Source organism: Dermacentor variabilis, chromosome 4, assembly GCF_050947875.1.
Source record: "Dermacentor variabilis isolate Ectoservices chromosome 4, ASM5094787v1, whole genome shotgun sequence".
Lineage (NCBI taxonomy): Eukaryota > Metazoa > Arthropoda > Arachnida > Ixodida > Ixodidae > Dermacentor > Dermacentor variabilis.
The window spans coordinates 237,055,878-237,070,572 of NC_134571.1; the positions used below are offsets into that span (position 1 = coordinate 237,055,878).

The 14,695-nt window shown below is 46.6% G+C and overlaps 1 protein-coding gene across 11 annotated transcripts in view; it reads right to left on the bottom strand.

The window, feature by feature from the left end:
* The window catches only part of LOC142580219 (DENN domain-containing protein 2D-like), a 674,834-nt gene that overhangs the window by 497,924 nt on the left and 162,215 nt on the right, over positions 1-14,695 (bottom strand). For 10 of the 11 annotated variants that reach the window (XR_012827652.1, XM_075691126.1, XM_075691127.1 and 7 more), the window contains exon 7: positions 2,683-2,755. The exons of the other annotated variant lie outside the window; for it this stretch is intronic. Coding sequence is in view for 9 of the 10 variants with exons in the window: in XM_075691126.1 (XP_075547241.1) it covers positions 2,683-2,755 (73 nt within the window). In the remaining variant the exon portion in view is untranslated. The remainder of the gene's footprint in view (positions 1-2,682; positions 2,756-14,695) is intronic. 11 annotated transcript variants of the gene reach the window in all.

Genomic DNA, 14,695 nt, shown 5'->3' on the forward strand with positions numbered 1-14,695 from the left:
TTCTGGCACCCCAACTTTTCTGCATCATTTTTTTGCCGCGCAGCTTCAGAATGGAATGGCCTTCCCCACGACATTGTTTCAATCACCTGTCCATCACGTTTTGTTCAAAGTGTATCCATGTACCTGTCTTGTTAACAACCTGCGGCATTAGTAACATCTTTGTACAACCCACCCCTTATGTAACACCCCCTTGTGGGGTCTTTAAGGAAATAAAGTGAAGTGAACACTGCACCACAAGCAACCCATAAACTTTTTGCCATTCTTCCCCTCGTGTGGCCGCAAACCTCAGACTACACTCGACACCATTCTTCCATGAACTTTAAGAAGGGGTACCAGCGAAACACAAAGGACGCGCACACAAGGAAAAGGTGTTAGACAAGGATGGACGCTGTCCGTCCGTGTCTTTTTTTTGTGTGCGTGTCCTTTGTGTTTCGCTGGTACCCCTTTTTCAAGTTCATCATGCACCAACTGGCCCAAGAGCTTGCGCTAGAGCTTGCGTACAGACCTGACCCATCCAAATATATGCCCATCTCTGAAGCTGCCTGACGTGCTGAGGAGTGACGTCACTTTGCGCATTCCTTTACTACGGTCGACCAATGGCATAAAAAAATCTCAACGTGATGCGCGGGAGCCCTCCTGGACATCTCTGTAAGTACTCTCAAAACAAAGAAAGTTTTTTACTGTCAAAATAATAATATTGGACAAACAGAAAGCACAGAATGGTTTATGGACACTACCTTCTTACCAAATACGCACAGTGAACATCCACTGCGCACGGTCGCCGCAATGGAGTCAACTGAACCAACTTCTTGCGTGAAAGGTCAGCAATCGCAGAGAGAGAACTATGTGAAATATGTTCTTATAGTGGGCTGTCTGTATAACCAAATGGAGCCTAACAAAATGAAGCCTCAATGCAGCGATCGCATGGGTTCATGATAAACAACTGCATGCTTGTCTGCGCAGAATGTTTCGCTGCGAGTGCGCTTTCGCACTGTGCCATGAGCTTTAGGCCGCAGCATATGAGCATTTGACAGTACACAAGCAACCATTGTTGCGTGGCCACTATCAGAGCTGTCGAAAAATAATTTCGTTATAACTAGGGATTTCGATGCCTACAACGGTGACTTGTGATGTCCTGTCGCGATGATTCAATGTTTTTTTTTCTATATTCTTGGACGTTTCAATACAATAATTTGTCAAGTTGTGTCACACTGTAGGTTTATCGATCTTCTCATCGAGCAATAACCCACTGCTTCTTTATCTTAATCCATGTGCATTTTGTTGTTTGGGGCTACACAAGCATGAGCATATGCCATATTTAACGTGATGTTTATCATTCCTTTCCATTCTAGTGAACTTGCCAGTATCTAGCATCAACAAGTTCATAGACCAATGCTTCATGACATTAGCTGGGCAGTGTGCGTGGGGAAGCATCTCATCATCGTCATCAGCCTGTTTTATATCCACTGCAGGACGACGGCCTCTCCCTGCGATCTCCTGGCAGTGCAGGTGGGGAAATGTCTCAGTGTGCGTGTTCTGCCACTCACCAAAGATCGCAACCCCAATGCTGTATCAGAAATCTTCCTCACAGAAGTGCTTGCTGCACACATAAGTAGTAGCCTATGGCTGCTTGCCAGTTCTAAGTTTCGCGATCCAAGGTTCGCGCAGCTTCTTGTCCTGCGAGCATGCGTGAAGGATGACACCAAGCTTCGTTGTGTACGTACGGCACTGCGGCACCGAGCAGTGGCCTAAGAGGTTAGACGCCGTCAAAAGGCAGCCACTACCTATTATAATGCTTTCAAGTGTTGTCAAGCACACACCCGAGGCAAGAAAACCTCCCCATTTCATCACAACCTCAGCGCAGGTGGGAATTTAAACTTTCGTTTTTAGCTCGCTTCGGTGCTTCCGAAGGAGCCGACGCAGCCGCTGTGTCCACATGATCTCTCATACCACATCACGCCAACGGCCGCGCCAGCTTTTCCAGTGGTAGAGCTCGCCCCCAATAGGATCATTTCGCATTCATAGGCAGGAGTCTAAATACAGGCCCCCCCCTCCTCCCCACTCCTGGCCCCCAATTGATGCAAGTTACTGCAGGGAAATGTCAGCTGCGACAGGGCATTAGCGCAACTGCTGCAAGCTTTGCCAGGCTTCTAGGCTGGGGTGCTACATAATCACGCAACAGCTTCTTCAATGAATCAGCCAAATGGCAAAGAAAGGCGTCCAGCCTTTCGACAACAGTGCACCGAGCTGCCTACACCATACGGACTTTACCCAATAGAGCACAAGATCCTCATTCGTCCGGCCTTTCCCATGGAATATCATGATGATATTTTTGGGCACTGGCTCGTGCCTGAAGACGACATAGGGCGGAAGCTTGCTGTGCACGATACTCTCAGCCCATGCACATATGCCTCAGTGTTGCGTTTCACTGCTTTAAAGAGTTTATTTTGTTTGGATGAGGGACATGTGCATCTCGGCATCAGCCAACACTTTGTTTTTTGAGCTCAAGCTCCTCGAAAGAAGCGGCGGCACAGTTCCTTTCCCATTAGTTCCTCAATGCAATAATTGCAATAATTGCTATTGCAATAAAACAAAGCTGTCCAAACAGAAGAAAATATGAAGATAAAGTAGGAGTAATCACTAAATGTAAGCCCCGAGATATTTAATCCAGCCCTATCTCACCTTGTGTGTCTGCAAGCAGTGGAAAAAGGTCTTCTCACCATTCTCCCGGACTAGTGTAAAGTAGAACAGGCACCTGCATCAGAAAAGGCACAGCCCACCTATATCAAGTCTTATTGTGAATACCTAGAAAGCAAGCTATGCAACAAACCAAAACAGCAATGGGCACTTGCTCCTGTGCACTCACAGCCTGGTTGTCTTAGGCTGCTTTGGCCTAAATGCAGCACCAGGCTCATCATGTGTCAGTGACCAACGTGGTACAATAAGTCTGATGCCATACTCGCAGAACAACTCTGCTGGAAATCAGAAGAAGGCTCACAAGCCGGACCCATCCTGAATTCACTAATCATCATCATTAGCAGTTTCTTTTTAATGTCCACTGCAGGACGAAGGCCTTTCCCAACAACTCCAAATGTTCTCGCCTTGTACCAGCCAGGGTTTGTACAGAACATTGGACTGAAAATTCAAGGTCAATTCAAGGATTTCAAGGATGCTAAAGGGCTAAATTCAAGGAGGGGGAAACCAACCTTATTTGTGCACATATACACTGAAAGATTGTAAAACATTCTTTGAGTTGCAATTTCTCACAGCTGAGCAGCTGCTGACCTGGACACATGCCTCAAGCTCTTTAGGGGACTTTTCAAAATTTACTTTTTTATTGTAATGATGTTGATCGCCTTCTGGCATGATGGTAGTAATGTCCGACTTCCGCTAAAAATACAAACTGTGTTAAAGGGCCCCTGAAACGGTTTGGACAAATTTTGTAGACGTGTAGGGTACAGCTTAAGTAGAACATTCACACCACAATTTAAGTGAAGCGTTACGTATTAATGGAGCTACAAGCGATTACAAGTTACCTTCCTCCCTAGCCATGCTTTTCCTCCTCAACTCGTTCGCCGAGCGGTCGGGGCTAAGCTCCGTCTTCACTGGTTCTGTGTCACGATGCGACGTCACATCGTCCACTTCCGGTTGTTTTGGAGCCCGCCCCCGCCCGCGAGAAACCTCTCCGCTAGCCGTTTGGCCGTCGACCCCAAGCGAGAGCTATCGAAGCAGTGTGCATTGCTAGCATTCCGTCGTAGCACCGAACGTGTCTGGTATTGCGGCAATCACACACTAGCAGAACATTTCGACGGAACGGTAAAGGCATAAACTCAAGGTGATGAAGGAACTTTAGAGTAGACAAACGTGAGCTGCCTGATCGGTCTCCACGGTCCAGCCACCCGTTGGTGCAGAGTTTAACCAGCCAAATAACGAGCTAACATTGCTCTAACCAAGTGTAAAACGTTTTAAACATTTACAAAAACAATGTGTTAATGATTACACTCCTGCGAAAAATTTACACCAGCAGCAAAGAAGAATACATTTTGTTACTGCTACTGTGTGTGGTTGTGATATGCCACCAGGTGGCTGCACCGTGCAGAACATTCACATTTTCGCTTCTGTTCATCCCCTGAAACGACACGCAAGGGGACACGGCCAGGCCCTGTCCCCTTGCGCTTGCGTTTACCCTAATACCGGACTCGCGAAACGCAATTGCGTTAGTAATCTTCCGGTGTAAAGTGACGGCCGCAATTGCACAAATCCTGGCGCCCATCGGATAGCGGCTGTCCAATGCGCTGCAGCCAGTCCGCTCGTCTACTGGCTTGCAGAAGGACACGATATCGCAGCTTGACATATTGCCAGTCGCTACGTTTGCAGTCCACAACGCAACAAAGTCGAATCATAGCGCTCGCGAAAAGACAGACCGACACTGACTGCGGAGCTCTCGTCAAAGACGGAGCACGTTGTAACACAAGCAGACGACACTTGCTGTGTGCCAGAAGTGCTCAAGTGTACTGAAAAATTGTTCTGTGGATTCTCTTTATGTTACTTTCTTTTTATAAAAACAAATTAACTAACATTTCAGCTATTACAAACATCATTTGTTTACCATAAAGTTGGAAAAATTATCGATCACGCGCCCTGGTCAGCCAATCGGATAGCTCGCCCCTCTGACGCCATATGGGCGATTTCCGTCATATGGGTAGGGGCGGCTTAAAATTCCGCCGAGCAGTGTGCTGCGATCGGCAGCGATGTGCATTTTTAAAACCTTATAATAAATTACACGCTTTACGCGGAGCACTTAGATGTGTCAATTAATGATCAGAAGGACCTACTCTAACGGCTCAGTACGTTTGTAGAAATTCGTCAAAATCATTTCAGGGTCCCTTTAAAGCCAAATGGCTGATAGTTATTTTCTATCAGGCATTTACAGAACTGAGGGGTTGGAAATGAAACCATGATGGCTGCGAAGAGAATGAACTAGCCAAACAACAAGAATTATGGTACGGCTTGGTTGCTTCATCTGGCTTCATCTAGCTCCACGATGGCAATAGCAGTTTCAACAAGCCTGTTCGTTGGTAGACGTAGACACACCACATTGCATTGCTCAGCAACGCTGAAAAGAAAATATCTAGGATCGTTTCTTGATGGAAAGCTACAGTCTATGTCATAACCCCAATGTGGAGTTCTTTTGTCAAATGTTTAAAGGTTGGCCCTCATCCCAGTTTTTAAGGAATTCAAGGAGGTGTACAAAGCCTGGCGATAGCTAACCAAATTTTATGCCTGAAAATTTCCTAATTTCATCACATCCCCTAGTGCTCTACCATCCTCGACTGCACTTCCCTTCCCTTGGCAGACATTCTGTGACCCCAATAGACCATCTGTCCTATGCATTACCTGGCATGCCCAGCTCCATTTCTCTCTCTTAATGTCAACTCAACTATGGGATACCTCTGTTTGCTCTCTAACACACAGTTTTTCTGTCTTTTAACATTATGCCTACCATTTTGAATTCACCTATACACAGCAATAGCTCTTATTCTGTCAGCTTATAAGTTTTCATGCCACGGTATCCTGTCCGACCTAGGTACCACACTCGGAGTTGAGAGTCTCAATATTAATGCTTTGAAAGCTTTGTACGAGAAAAGAGCAAGAACTGGAGGAGTATGAGAAATGCATTTTTGTTAGTACTGGTGGACATCATAAAAGTGCTTTATATTGTCACATGGTAGTGACAGCGAAGAAGGCAGCAAAACTGCGAATGGCGAAACTAGTGATTTATTGGGTGAACCTGTGCCCTCAAAAATAGGCTATGCTCAATGCACAACGATAGCAGCGAACACAGTCGGTGATCGGCAAAAATTTGATCAGTGGGTCAAGCACGTCGACTTTGATACATCAGTCATTTAAGGTTCCTGAGTAATTGCTGGTGCCCACGTGCCTTCCAAAAAGTTCTACACCATTCGCGTCACACATACATGAAATCAGATTACACAAGGTTCAGTGACAACAGAGAGCGGATAGAACTATCGATAATTTTTAAGAAACTGCTGATACATGCAGGTGCATCCTGCACTGTGCGATAACATTTGTTAGGAGGTGAAACGTGGTCACCCGATAAAGAAGAACAAGTACACATGTCAATATAATATCTAGAAGCCACTAGTAATAAAAAAAAAAAGACGAAAAGAACTGCACAGCACAGTGCTCACATAATGACAGCATGTAAATGACCCCTACAAGACAACCAGGAAGAGTTAGCGGGCCAAAACTTGGCACAGATAGCACCCCTAAATACCCATGGTGGTTTCATTACTGTCATTAGCACACTTAGAAGTAGCTTCTGAAGGATGGTAGCGTGAATTAGCTTGTTTTCGGACATGAAGCTCAGGTACCTTCAGCTCCCTGATAAAAGAATTCACAGTGAAGGTGTAGCAGCACATCACAAAGGTTGTGGTGTTTCCCATATATTTCAAAAGAACGAAGTTGAGGTTATGCTGTTTTTGGCATACACTTGAGATTTCGGAGGCTTCCCATGGAGTTATCCAAACTTTTTGTTAAAACATCTTTCGATTGGGGGGGGGGGGGGGGGGGGCACCATGCACCACCCGTTGTCCGATCGATATGAAATCAAGGACTGTAACAGCAGTTTACAAGTCAAATTGTCCATTGCCTCATCACATTCATTGCCTACGACACAGCTCTGTTCACCACATCCCAACTCGTGTGCAGCTTTTGTCGTTGGCACTGGCCTCAACCTGGTCCTACAAAAGAAGACACAACATTCTTTTACGCTATTTGTCGCCATGCAAAGGCAAATAATTGGTTCCCGCATACTGCAAATGAAGTGCAAAAAACAGGGAGAGATGAAGGGTACAACACATAGCTGTATGTCTGTCCATGTTTTTGTCCATGTCGTACCAACACGGCCCAATTTCTACCCTCCCCTCAATTTATTTCAGCACTAGAATGTTATTACCAGCAAAGTGGATGGTGGAAGGACAAATATACAAAAAATTTCAACGATCATTACAATACTCCATAATGCGAAATTTGAGCGCAGCTCTATACGTGTTTTCATTTCGCGATATATTGGCTGACGCGGACAATCTGTCCTGTGCGGCATGTTGCAAACGGACGTGTGGGCACAATTCATGGCATTCGCCGCAGACAGACCACCGCTCAAGCAGCACTTTGTTTCCATATACGTCAAACCCCGTTACAACGAACACCACATTAACGAACATTTCAGATTAACGAACTTTTAAGAAATCCCATGCCGACTGCTTATATTTTCAATGTAAAAATATTTCACTACTACGAACTTCAGAATAACGATCGTTATTTAATTTCCGTGTCATCTTAACAACACCTCAGTACTACGAACTCATATCCCGAAATGCGAGGATTCTTAGATTTCAGTGTATCCGTCACGGCAGTCGGAGCACTAAGCTAGCAGACGACGCAGCGCGAAGAGCGGGCGCCTTGCAACTTGCTTCCCGGAAAAACCTGAGATGGCGCGGAAGGAGAAAGATGCGGGCGGGGACTTTTTTTTTCCCCCCTTCTCCGTTGCGGAGGCAACGACGCACCAGGTTTTGTGAGTGGAGAGGCGGGAGCATGGGCTCGTAAAACCTGAGACGGTGCGGCAGAAGGAAAAAAAAATTTGTAATTAACGCTGGAGTGGGCCTTTTCTTTTTTTCCTGTTGCGGAGGCAACACCACATCACGTTTTTCTTGCTTGTTTTCTCAGTTGTTCGCGTGCTGTCACCATTATCAGGCCTGCCCATCTTGTTTTTCTTCTGGTTATAGAAGTGCGCGCCAGCGTTCGCGTTGCCATGAGCTCAACAACTCTAACCACGGCGAAGAAGCGAAAGCAGTTTTCTTTGAGCGAGAAAGTAGACATTCTTCGCGAGATAGAAGACGGGAAGAAACAATCCGTCGTGGCTAAAGAACGTGGAGTGGCGCGGTCGACGATCGCCACGATTCTCAAAGATAAAGAGAGAATCTCAGCTTGCCCCATCAAGGAAGCGACTGCAGCTCGGCGATTTCCAGAATATTGACGCAGCAGTGCTGACTTGGTTTAAAGCACAGAATGTGCCCGTGTCAGGCCCAATGCTGCAGGAGAAGGCGCGGCAGTTCGCTGCAATTCTTGAGGTCACTGGCTTCGAAGCGTCTTCTGGCTGGCTCCACCGTTTTCGCCAATGAAACGGCGTAAACTGGCAGTCTATGTCTGGCGAGGAAAAGGCAGCAGATGAAGCAGCAGCAGCCACGTGGAGGGAGGAAAGCTTCCACGAAATACTCAAGTCTTACGCAGCAGCTGATGTTTTTAATGCAGACGAGATGGCCTGCTTTTATCAGCTGCTCCCGGACAAGACAATGAATTTTAAAGGAGAACAGTGCAGAGGCGGCAAAAAGTCGAAGCTTCGCGTCACCGTGCTGTATTGCTGCAATGCAGATGGCACTGAAAAGTTGAAGCCTCTGGTGATCGGGAGGTTTTCGAAGCCGCGCTGCATGAAAAATGTAGTGTTGCTGCCGTGCCAGTACAGGGCGAATCAGCGTGCCTGGATGACCCACGAGCTCTTTTCCGAGTGGCTGCTGATGGTAAACGAGAAGATGAGGAAGGAGGGCGGCACATTTTGATGATTGTGGACAACTGCTCGGCGCACATTGTCAGCATACGGCTCACAAATGTGCGGCTCGAGTATCTGCCGCCGAACTGCACATCAGTACTTCAGCCACTGGACCAAGGTATAATAAGGAGCGTGAAGTCGCACTTCTGGAAGCGCCTTGTTCAGCGGCTGCTCATCAACCTACGCCTGCAGCACTCGACAGCCATCAACGTCCGACAGGCTGCGGAAATGCTGACAGGCGCATGGTGGAGCGTCACGTCCACCACCATCCAAAACTGCTGGAAGAAGGCCGGCCTGACTATCACAGATGGCCAACCACAAACCGATGAACCGGCAGCGGAGGACAGTTCGAGCGAGCTTTGGAGCGAGGTGGCCGAGCAGCTAGCCGTCGATCCTTCAGTCACATTTGACGACTATGTCCAGTGTGACGACGTGACGTGGACCTCAGCGGAGCTTACCACTGATGACATACTGCAGAGCGTCCAGGGCACGGCGACTCAAGATGAGGAATGCAGCGACGACATGGACGATGACGTTACGGCAGCACCCGAAGACCGCGACGAGTCCGTGTCGGCCACAGATGCGTTGGACTACTTGCGAAAACTCCGCATATTTATAGCCAAAAGCAGCACAGCGACCGAAGGCGTGCATAAGAATGCGGACGGTCTGGAATCGTTCGTGCTGCAGAGTCTGTGCTGCGCCCGTCAGAAGACGATCACGGACTATTTCAAATAAATGTGCCTTGTCTGTCGATCACGTGTGCATTGTGTGAGAAACGAGTTCAAGGAGGTACCGCTTCAAAGGTAGGACGTTTACGTTACTGAAATGCTATTATTATGGCTAATTTTTGGGCTTTCAGTATAACGATCTTTCAGAATAACGAACATTTTCCCGCGGTCCCCTGAAGTTCGTTATACCGAGATTTCACTATGGTATCGGTGGCATCATCGGTGAACAGATTACCTGCGCCACTCTGGCACCATCTGGTAGCCATCGTCACTGCACAGCCTGTCTTCCGGAGCACTACGCTTTTCTCCTCACACTTTCACCATACCCTGTTCCTCCACTTTCTGTCTCAAGGTCCCACTGCACTTTCCTCCTTCACTTTCCTCCTCATGCTCTCTTTGCTATCAGCATCTTTCATTCCCCGCTGCGCTCCGCATTTGCCCTTTCATCCTTCGCTGTGCTCATGAACTCGGTTACACTGAGGACACCGGCACCGATGCTCACCGCAGGAATGGGAACCTAGGACCTGTGCTCTAAAAAAGGCCCCTGCACACCTGTACAATCACACCAAGCTGCTTATAAGCATCTGACACTCCAAAAAGAGATTCAGTGCGCGCATATGAAAGCTTTCTTTTTTTTATATGAAACGCTGCCATGATCTATGTACCTTACGACTCCTTGCCACACTTGTGCACTCAAAAACTTGCAGCCACCACATGGTTTAAATTGAGCAGGTAACAAACGTAAGTCAAACCTTTCAAGACGTCATTGTGCTGTTGCAACCAGTTACACAAGTGACAAAAAGGTTTTCCTTTGTCATTTCCCTTTCAACAAACTTCCTCCACCCTGCAAATTTCTACAAAATCAATTTACTGTATTGAGTGTACCTGTGCTTTGAGCTATCCATTAATTTGGCCTTGCCTTGCAACCTGCTAGCATTGTGGTGAGCTCAGATGGTAAAGTGAGCATTCTGAAAAACCCCTGGTTTGATCCCCAGACCAGGATGAATTCTTCCATTGCAAAGCTTTCTTTCTGAGAAACCTGCGCTAGTTTCCTTTGCAGCTTCGTGCTATTGTTGGGTGGATGCCAATTTTTTTCTTTTTTTCCCTTGCCACTAAGCTTAGTGCGCTGTTGACATAACTGGCTTTTTTACTCATAGTTGCCTTCTTTCTTCTGGACTGCTCAGTTATGGACACATTCACAGCCCTCTTTTGCCAAAGAAATTGTTAGGCAAGAGTGAAGCACCTTTCAAGAAAAAAGTGCTCCCTGAGATGAAATGTCTTATTGGTTCCTGTCATGCATCCCGTAAAAGCAATGCAAGGAGTTTTAGAATTTTAAAAGCTTGCAGCTTCACCCATAATGAGAAGCAGTGATGCAAGAGGTAGCATCATATTGCGTGCAGTAAGCTCTGCTCTGATTTGTGCAGTAGCAGTTTGAGTTCTCAGGTGTGCACAAGCTCAAGAGAACGTAATGAATTCAATTGGTAGTCCAAGCTGTGGTGGCGTCATATAAATTCTTCCACCGCAGTGCTAGTTTATGGATACGCTGCAAGGCCCAGTGCTACACTTTGCTGTAGCATCAGCAATGTGGCTGCGATGTAAAATTTGACTGGCAATCTGCAAGTACGGAGTTGGAATCCTAATGTGTGGAACTATTACTTTTAATTTTTATAAACTTCTCGCATAGCACCTTGGCATTTTGGTGACCGACACCAGTGAACCTTGGTGGACGTGAAAACAGTAGGGCAGTGATTCGTCGCTGTAAAATTAAATTGTAGTGTTCAGCTTTTTAAAGCAACTTATGCGCAATGAGAAACACCATAGCGCCAGATTATTTTCAACCAACTAAGGTTCTCGTGCCCACAGTGTGGCACATTCCGCCCCTCATCAGCGCCCGCAACCAGGATGTGGCGAACGTGACAAATCATCATGGTTATCGAGACTAAACTTTGGAAAGGAGAAATAAAACCGCAGCGCTAATAAAAACTCATTGGTTGGGTAGGTTAGCGCTTGTTGTGTCGGCAGCGGCAGCCAAGCGGGGGCCCGGCGCCCAGCGAACGCGCGGCGAACGTCGGACGCAGAGAGGGAGACGCGGAGCCAACTGCTCCTGATGAAACCCGGACAAAGGACTGAGCCAGCTAGCGGCCATTTATTACAAAAAAGACTACACACGCCAGAAGGCACCTCCTGATTGGTCCAAGCTCGTCACATGACCGAAGGGAGGTGCGCCATCTAGCTAAACTACTATGGAACATAAATGTATGATAACACGGAGATCGCGCAGGGGGAGACACTATACCACATCATCCCCACCTGGAAACAAAGTAAGCATACAGTGAAACGCGCACACAAGGCACGCACTTAAGTCCAAGGACAAATTCAGTTCGTTCCCGCCCAAGTTCATACACACGCGCACCAGTCTTGGGCACCAAAACACAGGCAGTCAGTCAAAACAAAATCCGACAAGGAACACGGCACAAGACTCGCCGCACCGCAACAGGGAACACATTTTATACCTGTGTTAACGAAACATGTGAACTGTCTCCTAAATGTCACAGCGAGGCCCCTAGCCGTGGCATTTCGAAGACTGCAATACGCTCTACATTCAAGAAACATAATCATCGAGCCACGGAGGCCGTTTTTTGTCACGATGAGGACGTGTGCGTACCTCAGAAGAACTTTGGGGGTTGCGACGCGTATCGGTCGACTTCGAAGACCCAGTCGTCCCACTACTATTTCCCTCCCCCTGGTTGGAAAATTGAATGTGGTTGTCGCTCAAAGCTGGACAGGGTTGCCCAGGAAGCTCCTCTCGACGTCCCAACAAGTTTTGGGAGGCTACCGATTCCCCCACGGAATCAGAAACGATTGCTGACCGTGTAGACTCGGAAGTGATACAGTCAGACGAACTACCTAACTGAAGCTTATGACTATGAGAAAACGATGTCACGACAGACAAGTCATCGGAATGACTATCCAGGTTTGAATATGAGTACAAAAAATCTTTATCAGTTGTGGACAATGTACTATGTTTTGAATTATCTACTACTGTGGTTAACTTAGATGCATTCCACGTCTTCCCATCACTGAGTACAAAAGTGGATGGTTCTACCTGGGCTTTCACTGTGCGAGGTTTACTGTACTTGAAAAATCCTTTCTTGGCAAGTTTTACTTTGACGGCGTCTCCCACCTTGATACGAGTTGCCTGAGCACCTCTACGTTTGTCTACATACTGTTTAGTTTGCCGCTGTCTCTGCGAGACTCTCTCGCGAACTTGAGGAAGAAAACTGTCCTGAACCACTATACGCTTATGCAACCTAAATTTGCTAATATCTAACTTTGAACGAGGTTGACGACCACGAAGTAGAAAAGCTGGGGAGAGACCCGTTGTAGCATGTGGCGTAATCTTATAGGAACCCAAGAATTCTGAAATGCTTTTCGAAGCATCTCGACCTTCAAGCCTAGCTACCAGCAGGTGTTCCTTAATGACTCGGTTGAACCTTTCTATTTGACCATTTCCCTGAGGATAATAGTTGGAGGAGAAAAAATGAGCGATTCCCTTTTCCTTTAGGTAATCTTGGAATTGTTTTGAAACAAACTGCGGACCATTGTCCGTAACTATAGAGTCTGGCAACCCTTCACAGCTGAAAGCCCAGTCAAGAAGCTTAATGACATCATCTTCATCTGTGGAGATGGAATTAGTACCAAGTACTTCTGGCCACTTTGAGTAGTAATCAACTAGAGTGACTAGCTACCTAGGGTAGGACGTATTTAATGGGCCAATGATGTCCATTATCCCTCAAGAGAAAAGTATATAATAGCTGTGTCTTACCAGTACTCACCTACGGGGCAGAAACCTGGAGGCTTACTAAAAGGGTTCTACTCAAATTGAGGATGACGCAACGAGCTATGGAAAGAAGAATGATAGGTGTAACGTTAAGGGATAATAAAAAAGCAGATTGGGTGAGGGAACAAACGCGAGTTAATGACATCTTAGTTGAAATCAAGAAAAAGAAATGGGCATGGGCAGGACATGTAATGAGGAGGGAAGATAACCGATGGTCATTAAGGGTTACGGACTGGATCCCAAGGGAAGGGAAGCGTAGCAGGGGGCGGCAGAAAGTTAGGTGGGCGGATGAGATTAAGAAGTTTGCAGGGACGGCATGGCCACAATTAGTACATGACCGGGGTTGTTGGGGAAGTATGGGACAGGCCTTTGCCCTGCAGTGGGCGTAACCAGGCTGTATGATGATGATGATGATGATGTCCATTCCCACTTTCTGCCAAGGCCCGCTTGGCCATTCGACTGGCTGCAATGGCTACATGAGGCTTTGCAGACTTGCCTGCCAGCTTACATACATGACAATGCTTTACATACTGTTCAACAGTGCTATCCAACTGGGGCCACCAATAGCGTTCACGAAGAAGCTGCTTGGTACGTACTATGCCCTGATGATTTTCATGTGCCAGCTGTAGAAATGTAGGTATTAGAACACTGGGTATTACGACACAATCACCATGCATGAGTAATCCATCCACAAAAGACATTTCTTCATTTACATGAAGAAATGTAAAGCATTGTCTATGTTTTTTTTAGAAGGCCAACCCTCTGCTAGGCATTTACTGACCTTCTGAAGACGAGTTTCATCTGTGCTCGTTGCAAGTTGCACTGTTTCCTTGTCAACGACCGATGTAACTAAGAATACTATTTCTTCCTCGTGAACTACATTCTGAGAATCTTTTACTGGAAGTCTAGACAAGGCATCAGCTACTAAATTTTTTGATCCTTTGCAATATTCAATCTGAAAGCTGTAATACAGGAGCCTGGCTGACCATCTCGAAATGCGAAGAGGTCGACGACCTGAGTCGCCAGCGGACAGTAATGCAACTACTGCTTGATGGTCAGTTCGAAGAGTGAACTGTCTACCCCAGAGGTAAACATGCCATTTTTCACACGCGAACAGACATGCTAGCGCTTCATGCTCTCCTACAGAATACTTTCGTTCAGCAACCAACAAAGTTCTAGATGCAAATGCTACAGTTTCTAGCTTAGAACCATACGGTAGTTGTAACACAGCACCAACACCAACATCAGATGCATCAGTCGTGACTACCACAGGCAATTCAGGGTTGAAAATCTTAATGACAGGGGAACATGTAAGACGAGCTTTCAACTGATTGAAGCTACGTTGTGCATCATCAGACCAAGCAAAATTTTGCCCTTGCCTGAGCATGAGGCGAAGCGGTTCTACAAGTTCTGCATAGTGATCAATGAACTTGGCATAGTAACCAGCTAATCCTAAGAAGGATTGCAATGACTTAATATCTGTAGGAGCAGGCGCAT